This window comes from Trachurus japonicus, chromosome 6 (assembly GCF_045865225.1).
Source record: "Trachurus japonicus isolate A0001 chromosome 6, Traja_1.0".
Lineage (NCBI taxonomy): Eukaryota > Metazoa > Chordata > Actinopteri > Carangiformes > Carangidae > Trachurus > Trachurus japonicus.
Genome location: NC_140912.1, coordinates 17,625,490 through 17,636,704, shown reverse-complemented (window position 1 = coordinate 17,636,704; position 11,215 = coordinate 17,625,490). Strand labels below are relative to the sequence as shown.

The following is an 11,215-nucleotide window of genomic DNA, read 5'->3' as shown; positions in this document are numbered from 1 at the left end:
TCCATGAGCAACGAAAAAAAAAGGGAAGAAATACAGCCTGCCCACCCAAATGACAAAACTCTTATGAAAACAGAAAACAACACATGAAGTAGGAGTAGGCCTACTGACAGTGAAACATCCAGCCTGTCTCTGTGAGCAATGTCATTCACAAACTGAAGAACGTAATAGCTGCCATACACACACACACCAGAAAAGGAGGGTACGATGGAGGAGTGATGAGAGGAGAGCTTAGCCTACTTAAGCCTCAAGTAGGCGGAGGAGAAGATGCATAATTTACCTTCTTGCCTGACATGATACTGATGAAAAAGATCTTGTAGACTGGACAATTATCTCACTGTTGCTGGCATGGGAGTAGCCTATAATAAACTGTGTGATATTTATTGTGTAGGTGTGGATGACTGCAAATCGTAATAAACTGAGTCGGCAACAAATTAATGGGTTAAAGAGGGACAACTGGAATATTATTAACATGTGTGGATGTCGCCACAACATGTACTGAGTTGTATTTTATGAGGAAGGCATATTAAAACATTGTGTAAACATAGCTATTACAGTCTCTGTAGAGAAGAGATGGTGAATGAAAGGAGAAGCTTCTCATATTCCCCTTCTTCTTTTGGTGCCTGTTCCCAGTATGTGCAGTTATCATTTAGAGATATAGGCCTACACTTACATGCCATAACAAATAGGAAGGTAAACACTTCTACCTATTATAATTGTTATTACTATTTAGATGTTTTTTTTCTTTTTCTTATTTAGGCTATTATTAATTGTTTGTTGTGATTGTGGTCCCAAAAAACAACCCACATAAACAAACAAATGAGAAGAAAACACAACACCGAGATTGCTGAAGTGGAGCCGTAGCCTATGTGTAGGCCTAAATAAATATCCCTAAGTCATTATGAGATAAAACGGTCATAATTATAAAATTTATAAAACAAAAAAGGCTCAAAATTATTATCCTTTTAAATATCACAATTATGACTTTATAGACTCTATAGCCATTTCACATTTCTGACTATTTATCTCACAATTTCGACTTTTTAATCTGATAATTATGATTTTTAAAAAAAAATTTTTTTTTAGCGTATCTCATAATTTCAACTTTCAGTCTTATTATTTATATTTTTCTTTTATGACTTACCTTGAGAGGATTTTTTATTTTCCTTCACTGGCGGTCCAGTATCTATGACTATGACGATTCACCCTCCAGTACAGCGGGGGGCGGTGTGCACCTTTTTAACGCAGAAGCAGAAGAAGTCACCGTGTTGTTACGGAAGTGGCAGAGCTGCTGTGTTGCTGTGTTGCTGTGCTGCTTCCTCTGACAGTTGCATTCATTCCTCAGAGCAGACCTTTTACTCCCTGGCTTGTGTTTTTTGTGTTGCCAACGTTTACGCGAAAAAAGCTTGAACAATGGCAGCTCTGAAATACGCAGGAATGGACGACACAGACAGTGAGGACGAGTTACCGCCTGGGTGGGAAGAGAGGTCTACGAAAGATGGATGGGTCTACTATGCAAAGTAAGTGTAATAATCCCTCTGGTAACGTGCACTGCATGTTATGTACATGATGCTAACCACCAGCATGTCTGTGTGTGGGGGTTTCAGCTTGCTGGCTGCACCAGTCTATATAAACTAAACTGACAGCATGTAAAAACAGAGCTGCAGTGTTTGTGAGAACTGGTGCTTGTACTTAAAGAAGAGGACTGTGACTGTGCAAGTAGCAGTGGTAACTTAGTGTGCAGGAGCTGACTTTGTGACAGAGATATTCTTTGAGAATATAATCCTAAAATCATTGATAGGACTGTTTGCCTGCATTGCATTGCTTTGCTTTGCTTGTTTTGACATGGGAAGGGAAGGGACCACATCCCAGACCCTTGCCTATAAAATATGAATTTTTGGTTATTGGAGCAACAGCAGTGTTCATCAGTGTCTTGTTGTGATTGTTTTGTTACACAACTTTCAGCTTGGTTTGCATGTCAGAGGCTGATGTGATGTCTATGCTTGTTATCTTGTGTGGCTATTGCTTTTCTCTTATACATTTGTGTCACATGTCCCTAGCATTTGGTTGAATTGCCATGTTTTTTTCCTGGCCTTCTGTTATTCTTGTAATTGCATGTGTCTTTCTATAACAGCTTTCATGAGATTGTGTTTCATTTAGGTTTATGCTCTTTGATGTGATTCTGTCTGTATTTTTTCTAGTTGCCTTTTAAAAATAAAAAAAATGTGTGGCATCAAGCAAGATTCTGATGTAAATAAAAATATGGCACATTGACATAACATGAAAAAATGGACTATAGTAAAAACAAACAAACCAGCTACAAAGAAACAAAACAAAGCCACTTGAAATAAAACAGTTTTTTTTGTCTCTGTGTACCAACAGCCACGATGAGATGAAGACACAGTGGGAACACCCCAAGACAGGAAAGAAAAAGCGATGTGCTGGAGGTTTGAACTATTCACTTGTTTCTCAGTGGATTACACGTGTTTCTGTCTCTTCCAGGGCTGAATACAAGCAAGGGTGTTTTTTTCTAATCAGACCAAATAAGGAAATAGACCTAAAGTTATTGAAACAGGGCAAAGAATTCAATGTCTTCATGAATTATACATTTGATTACCTGTATTTTTTTTTTTTTTAGCTTTACAGCTAGGGTGTTGACAACTGTTAAATACCTTATTTCTTGATTTTTGTGAAGGAGTTTTAGAAAGTGCTACATAAATTAATTTTGTATAATGTGTAATTTTGTAAATATAACTTTAATACATGTAGCAGAGGTATGAATTCTGTGCTTTCAAAGAAAAATCATGTCTGTCTTTCCCACAGATCTACCCTATGGTTGGGAGCAAGAAACAGATGAAAAAGGACAGATACTTTATGTTGAGTAAGTAGATGATTGAAGCTGTGGTTGCTAAACAGAGGAAGCTAATGTGTTTATTTTGGCTCTGTAGGATGTGTTACATAATGCAATCCTGGAATTATCTATGTAGTATTATCTATTATTTATTCTCTGTGTCATTTTCAGTCACATTAACAAGCGGACCACATACTTTGACCCACGCCAAGCGTTTACAGTGGAGGATGTGATGGTGAAACCAAAGCGGTACGATGGAAACACTGCTGCTCTGGAGATCCTACAAGGTCGCGACCTCTCAGACAAAACTGTTCTCATTACTGGGGGCAACTCCGGTGTTGGTGAGTTTCACAAAATCCTTACGTGATTTCCCACTTCAACTATGTTAACTATGTTAGTCATCAGTGTGTTTCTGTGGTGACACCACTAGGTGGTGATGTAGGATTACTTTGTAATAGATGGGTGTCTGACATGAGCGTCTCTGCTCCCTGCAAGTACCCATCCCTCCACCACCAGACATTCATCAACATTAGCCTCCAAAATGATACACTTAGACCCAACAAATCACTCCTTAATACCGAACATGATTGTATTGAAGTTCATTAGCTGGGCTGAATTGGATGTCATTGTTAACTGTAATGAATGGTGTCCATTTGTACCCCGCAAATGCATGGCTCACTATATAATGATTTGGAAACAAATGTATTTCCTCTTTCCTTTAGTTTAAATTAGCACAAATAGTGCCCATTTGTTCAGACTTGCTGCTTTGTTCGGGATACATAATGACAGCATGAGGGAAATAAAATAAACATAAAATCGTTAATTGTCTTTATATTCAAATCCTTTGTCCCTAGGAAAGCCACAGCCGTGTAATTGTTGTGTATATTATGAGATGTTGCAAAGCGGCACTGTAGTACATAGATTAACAGCAGCCTGGAGACCCTTACTGAATAAAGAAGCTTGTGAACTTAAATGCCTTTCTGGACCTGATCTTCCACTTTACATACAGTCTTTAAAGTTTATACTCTATTGAATGATGGTGGTCCCTGATGTATAGATGGAACTACGTAATTATAACACATGTCATCTTTTAAAAAGAAATATCACTACACAGTAAACCCTGTAGTAAGTACTCCCTATGAATTGTTTCAGTGTATTAATAACAAATATAACTTCTTAACTGAACTCCTGTGACTTTATTGTGAAAAAGGTAATGATGACGTTGATTTATTCAGTGGAAACTGGCACTGATTAACAAGATAGCAATCATTGCAAAATCATTGAACATCCACACAGATAACAGAGATATTTCTGTCTGCACCCTGGATACAAATGATAAAACAACGATTAACTAATGGGGGCAATAACGACCTAAGAACTCTAGAGTAAAAACAAATATAGCATTGGCCAAATACCAAAATATAACTGTGTCAGTTGTCAAAGTTGTTCATCTCTGGCTGCAGTTGGAGCTGTGTAAAGGTTGAGTAGAGTGTGTCTTGAATAAAAAAAAAAATGCATATGAACAGATGTAAACTTTAATGTAATTTTAAGATACATTATCAAGTGAGATAACAAGCCAAAACAATAAAATCTAAGGGAGTCATGAATAGTTTTGAACTAACAAGTGAATTTTCACAAGCAGTATTGGTTTAAATATCCCTTTTGCTGGTCACTAGAAGTCCATCATTACCTTAAAAGCACTTTTGAGAATGAAAACGATGAACTGTCACAAGAAAGTGTGTGTTGAGCTTTAAAAGACTGCAGGTTTACTGTGGACTCTGGGATAAAACAAAATTATGCTTGGCCGTTTGATTAAAAAGGTGGCAAACCAAGAGAGAATGCAGAAAATGTAATTAATTTCAACCACAAGAGGGCACAGGAGGTCCACCATGTTGTTGCTAAATTAGGCTTGAAAACATTCTCGAATTAACTCCTTCACATTGGCTTGTTTTTGCTTTAGTTAAAAAAAAAAGAAAATAGAGAAAAAGATAATCCACATTTGGCATTTGTTGTGATGTGTTTAGTAAATGAAAATTTGTTCTTCTGAAAAAGAAAAGCTTTCTCCAAAGAATGCAAGAACCAGTTACAACACACAGACATTTTAATAGTGTGTGAATGCTTAATAAACCCATATTAACATAACCTTTGTTTTACTCTACCACATATTAAATATGCATCAGCCATAATTAATAGTATTCTAATAGTAATTGCTACTGCTGGTGTGCTCCTTTGACATTCCTCTAGTGAAATGTGGTTATGCCAATTGGTTGGACCCACTTAGCATTTTAATGACATCAATAGTGTTTTAATCCAAGTGTCAAGGCTATTTCCATTTTCTTCAGTGCTTATTTCCTCCACAGGAAATGTGACATTTTTATTAGTAATGGTGGGATATTATTTAATTAGCAAATTTACATTTCAGGTCTTTAATTTAGTTCTTAATGCACATGAACATGAAAAGCACATATATGAGTTTATTTATGCATGAAATGTCATAGTCTCTGGTTTTGTGACCAGCCCTTGAAGCTCCATTGCAGCAGAGCTTGGGGAGGCGGGACAGTAACGTGGTTTGTCTTGCCGATGTGATCGCTGCTCTTGGTTCACAACATTAGTCTTCCTCTCTCTGCTTTCTTTTGTAAATTAAAAACCAGTACCAACTTGAATGCTGTTTTTAATTGTGATAATGGAAATAAATGATTGCGGTTTGTTTTCCCCCTATTTCTACCTCTCTCACTCCCCCACCCCTTCTCTTTAAAGGTTTTACTCTTATAGACCTGTGGTTGTACACCTGTACCTCTGCATTGATTCCTAAGTGGCTGTGACCCAGGCCTGAGCCTCCTATCCATCCCCATTACACACTCCTGCTCAGGCTCTAATTCCCCTCCTATCAACTAACTCTCAGGTTATTTACTGGCCAGGGGTCCATGGAACAGTTGTCCTTAAAGGGCCATTGTCGTTATATCTCCGGCCCCTGCTGGTTTCACAGACAAAACACTTTTCTCAAAATAAAACTGGCGCGCAGTGCATCATATTTTTTTTTAAGTCTCACATTTTTCATGTTTCCGCTACAACACTCATATTGAATCTTTAGTGTAAGGCCTTTCCTAAAATACTTGTTGTCAAGGCAAGACTATATTTGTATTCTCTTGCCACATGGCCCATGACAACTCTTTTGGGAACTGTACATAACGACATAGGGTATATGTGTCCCTTTACCTGGGGAGCAGTGTCAGTCTCTCAGGCTCTTAGAGCAGGTGCTGTGCTGTCAGCACAATGCATGTTTGATAGTGGACAGAAATAACATATTGACCCTCTGTCTCACTCAAATAAAACACTCAGGGAAATTTATCCATCCGTTCCCCATGTGCTATTTCAATCCCACTACTGTATGTCTGAGGTATGAAGCATGTTCAGGTGAGATTTTACTTTGGCCGCCAACAGTTTTTGCTGTTTCTAGACAGACACTCTCAGCACTATAGTAGTTTTATGTATGAAGTTCAGTCACACTCAACTTTTTGAACAATTCTTCCATTATTCTGCGTTTGCAGCGTTTATTCTTCTTCATGTTGACATGTTTAGAGTTTGATCTGAACACTTTTGGCCTTTCAGTACAGTGGCTGGTTGTGGAGCAGTACCTACCGCTGCAAGGCTCTACTCAATCTAAATGCATGCACTGAATTCCACATGGTATTGTTGTTTAGGTGCAGGGTCAATGCTGGAATAAGAAGCGGAAAAGACTCAGGCGGCCCAGACGGGGGAATAGCAAGGATTTGGAAAGGAGCGCTTCTTAATGTTTTAGTGTCTCTATTCATCGTTTCTGCAGTGTTTTAGGACTTTGAATGTTATTCTTATTCATGAAAGACTAACATTGTTCTATGTTTGTGTTGATCCCAGTGTTGTGTTGGGAGGATTAAGTGTCAGGCCGGTGCTCTCTTCTCTCTGGATGGAGAGATCCCTAAGCATATTCAGTGAGTCGCAGAGCTGGGGGAGCCTCAGTGTGCAGATTAAACCCATAGCCTAGCTTTGTGGCTGATCATTAGATTGAGGCAGATTTGTTAAGCATAACTGCCATTAAATTGGCTGCAAAGCTCTGGTATTTACTGCACTGCTGTTTATGAATAAGGACCCCCTTAAAGACCCGCGCAGCGATGCGTTAAACCCGGGCCTCGGTAAGGAGGGAAATGCATTATTCATAGTGGGAGGAATTAGATGGATAAAAAGATGTTCCTAGTGAGGGTGGCATGCGGTGCCTGTGTCTCGGCGTGCGTGTGTCTCTGAGCATCTCCGAGTGGCTGCGTGTGGTTTTAGATGACATCCATAATGTGTCTGTGTTTATATTCACAGGTCTGATAGTATTTTGTGTGCGTTTGTGAGTCCACTGAGGGGAGAGCGTCCGGCCCGTGTCCTGCTCTGTGAACTTAGCCACTGAGGAAATCCAAGGAGAGTTTTCTTTTATTTATTTTACTTTATTTTTTCAACTGGCATTTCATGTCCTCTCTGATGAATGTGTTTATTGGCTACATAATGAGAACCAGTTATGGTTGGTTAGTCAAATTATTCAACTTTATTAACCTTGGATGAAATTTGCTATGCAGACCCAAACTGGTGTAACATGCAAAGAGTATTATGCTGGAGGCCAGAAGGGTTCAATAATGATTACAGCTGTAATATAATAGAACTGAAGTGGTTAGAGAGAAAAGATGGAATACAGTACATATATGTGCTCAAAGGCTGTAGGTAAAATAAAATGAAAGGTTACTGGGTTATTGTGTGTAGTCAAGTAGTTTATAGACCTATCGAGTTTACAGTCTGCAGATGATGAGGGGATGAAAGTTACATGATGGGGGGGGGGGGGCTGTAGATGACAGTGATGAAAATAGCCCTAATGCTCAGGAGATGTGTGTGCACGAGCAGGATTCTGGGGTCTGTGTTGATTTTTGTGCATGGGTTTGATTTGGTGTGGTGTGTGTCTGTGTGTTTATCAAGTTTACTGGTGTGTGTGTGTGTGTGTGTGTGTGTGTGAGGTAGTCGGGTTAAGTCTGGCTGCTGGAGGAGCAGGGGTGACCAGTGTGGTGTGAGGCCATGATGAGAGATTGTGTAGGGAGTTGGAGGTTGACACAGAGGGTCAGAGGAGGAGAGGGGGGGTAGGTGGGGGCACCAGATAAGCGCTGCATGGAGAGTGAGACAGCAGTGGGGGGGTAGGAAGGAGGCAGAAGGAGACAGGGAGGGGTAATAGAGCCACTCCAGTGCTCTCGCCTGGAACAGCTCAACCTTGGGCTGTAATTACTAACCATACATCCCACTTTTGGGGTGACATCTCCCTCCTCTTGGACTAATGGAGGGGAATTAGAGGGGATCTTAAAAGTCACAAAGTGTGTGTGTATGGGGTGGGGGGTGGGGTGGGGGTTGTGCCGTCCCTCACTTCTTGGGACAGGGCAAACACAGTCCCAGCAGCAGGTACAGGTACGCTCATCACAGAGACGGTGGGCAGTTAGGGTCAGTCTGAAATCACTCCACTGTCCACTTATTTATATTCAGTAAGTGCAGAGTAAGTGCACAGTGGGGATATTTTCTCATGATGTAATAAAAGATAATAAAACGAGAGATAAAAACATTTTAAGTAGACAACAGTAGATAAAAACCAGGCTAAAAAGGTGTTTTATTAGAAAGTTAAGCACACAGTCTTCTCCCCTCAGGTCCTACGTCGACCAAACCAGGGCTGAAAAAGATCAGCTGACATTGTTTCAGCTTCTGCAAAGTGACTATTTTCTTTAATACTATTTTACACTGAATAAATTTAAGACATCTCAATAGATAACCTTTGTATAACAGGTTTTTACAATTTTCTTATGTGTGGTGCATTGTTTGTTGTCCCAGTGGCCTATAGAGGTCAAGAACAACCATGAGGTGCAATGTCCTGCATGGGTTCAAGTCCGGCTGAGGAGCTCTTTCGCATCATGTCAATCCTCATTTCTCTCTTCCGTAATTTACTTTAATCTATCTACTGTGGACTTCACAACAAAGGCATTTAATACTTTTTTATTTTATTTTATTTTTTTAATGAAGTGAGATTGTTAGTATTAAGTAGTGTACGTGCCATTGACAGTGCAGAGGCAGCACTGGACCAGATGGAGAGGGACTGCAGTTCACTCGTGCCTCACATAATTTTTTATTAAATGTATTAATTTATAAACACTTTACCAAATCAAAGACCCAAGAATCCTTATGCATAAATCAAAGTGATTGCACCAAATGAAGCCAGTGAGAGAGACACGTAAAGAAACTGTATAATTAACAGTCACAGATTTAACATATTTATTCATCCAGTGATATAACACACAACATATTTTAATGTTGGACATTACAGTTAAAAATGGCATATAATTCACTGAGGGGGGGTGATATGTAGTCTGTTCATGATCTGTGTTGCTCTTTCAGCTACAAATTTAGCTCCGGCGCAGGGGGGGATTGTGGGAACTCGACATGTTTACCCACAGGTCTTGTAATGATCTGAATTGACTTCTGTTTGCCCAATTGTACTGCGGAGCTTATTTTAGTTAAATGCCTCTTTGGATGCAGATCAAGAGAGAGAAGGAGCAGGCAGCTTCGTTTGCCAAATAAACACGTTTACTGACGAGGCTGGTAATGATCTCATTACACTGAGCCAATACACCTGTGTACGAGGGGGATCCAGAGAGGGGCGGCGGGCCAGGAAGGACAAACAAAGCGTGAAATCACTAAATCACACTCATTATTGGGGGGATATCAGTAGGGCTAGGATCCTAATGTACCATGAAGAGCATTCACGGCTTAATGGACATTTTACACAATTTTTATACATTTTATACATTTATACGTACACACTGTAAAGCAGATTTTCAACAATAGCTGAGCCATTTACTGTATTTTTGTTACATTGTGAAGCGCACAATCAAAAGATCCACTTAAACTGGGCTGAACTGTACAGTTTCAAAATGTTCTACCTAAAATTAGCCTCTTTTTGTGTCCATGTTTACTATGCTGTTGTCTGATGAAACACAAAACACAACCTGGATGATGATCACAGCAGCGTATAGTGTAATAGCCAGGCCTCCCGTCTGTTGTAAAACACTTTATGACGCCTGTCAATCCACCGGAGCAGGAGAAACCTCCTCCCTCTGACCTCTCGTCATGTTCCACCATCAGCGTACAACGCTAAAACAGGCTCTCTTCGTTGTACACCTGACCAGGAGCTAATTTCAGCACGGCCCCTCTCCACCGTCAACATGGGTGAGAGGGCAGGGAGTCTCTGTTACAGCAACGCCGCTCTCGTTATTTCACAATTAATGTCAAGCCCTTGTTATTTGTCACTGGAAATACATGGCTTTGGTGCTGCAGCCGTTGTTGCTGCCATATTCTAATTTGTTCTCCATTATGGAAAACACTGGTGTCGATTAATTTCACTTTCATGGCTTGTACACACAACAAGTGAGAGGGAGGTGGTGTTGTTTACTAGCAGCCAGCACTCGTGTCCAATTTAGAAAGGCTGAAAAAAAATGGAGGCATGTTTGAAACCATTTTTTCCCCCCTATCATTTGTGAATTTTGGCTGGTCCTCTGTTGTACAAATTTCATGCTGCATTTGCTATAACCTGTAATTTGGTTATAAGCATAAGTATTAAAATTCAATTACAGTATAGTGACAATGTGGAGGTTTTGTATGGGAGATTTTAGGACGTTTGTTTCCTAAAGCCTGCCGCTCCACCTGTATATTCAAAGCACATATTTACTTCAGGAGTCACACTGCTCGTTTTTTCTTTTTCTTTCCTTTTTTCCTTGTGTCATGTTGTTTTTATTTTCATTTCCATTTCCTCTGAGTGAAATGATCTCCGCTCACAGCCACAGTCCCCTCCATTACACCTAATAAGGTGTCATATAATTTAATTCCATGCTTCACTTGTCAGAAAGGGCTTCCAATCCTACTCCAATTTTGAGTTTTAATAGACATTAGTCCTTAACACTCTCCTCACAATTAGGCCTCCCAGTTTTGCTCTTAATGAAAATCAGATTAAGACATATAATCTAATTACAGTTCATATTAATCCACCCTCTGATACACTCTGCCTCTCAGACCCTCTTTGGAGCAATCAGTTATTTCGCCCGGCGGTTTGTCAGTCAGGACACTCGCACTGTGACTGTGCCTATCGGACTGTGGTTTGTATTTACTGTAGAGGTGGGAGTGAATAATGTGATCATGCTCTATGCTGTTGAACTTTTCCATGACACTTTGAAGGATAGTAAATGTCAAAGGAAATAAAAATACGGTGAAAGAAAAAAAGTTAATCTCGTAAATTAATTCAACCTACGGGTTGAAATGACCCATTTAGAC

At 39.7% G+C, this 11,215-nt stretch overlaps 1 protein-coding gene across 3 annotated transcripts in view; it reads left to right on the top strand.

The window, feature by feature from the left end:
• The first annotated feature begins 1,249 nt into the window (after positions 1 to 1,249).
• Positions 1,250 to 11,215, top strand: part of wwox (WW domain containing oxidoreductase) — a 125,397-nt gene continuing 115,431 nt past the window's right edge. For 2 of the 3 annotated variants that reach the window (XR_015036005.1, XM_085779460.1), the window contains exons 1-4: positions 1,251 to 1,517; positions 2,380 to 2,444; positions 2,821 to 2,878; positions 3,020 to 3,189. Coding sequence is in view for 2 of the 3 variants with exons in the window: in XM_085779460.1 (XP_085635586.1) it covers positions 1,411 to 1,517; positions 2,380 to 2,444; positions 2,821 to 2,878; positions 3,020 to 3,189 (400 nt within the window). In the remaining variant the exon portion in view is untranslated. Of the gene's footprint in view, positions 1,518 to 2,379; positions 2,445 to 2,820; positions 2,879 to 3,019; positions 3,190 to 11,215 lie in introns of all 3 variants that reach the window. The other variant, XM_085779459.1, reaches the window with a different exon arrangement.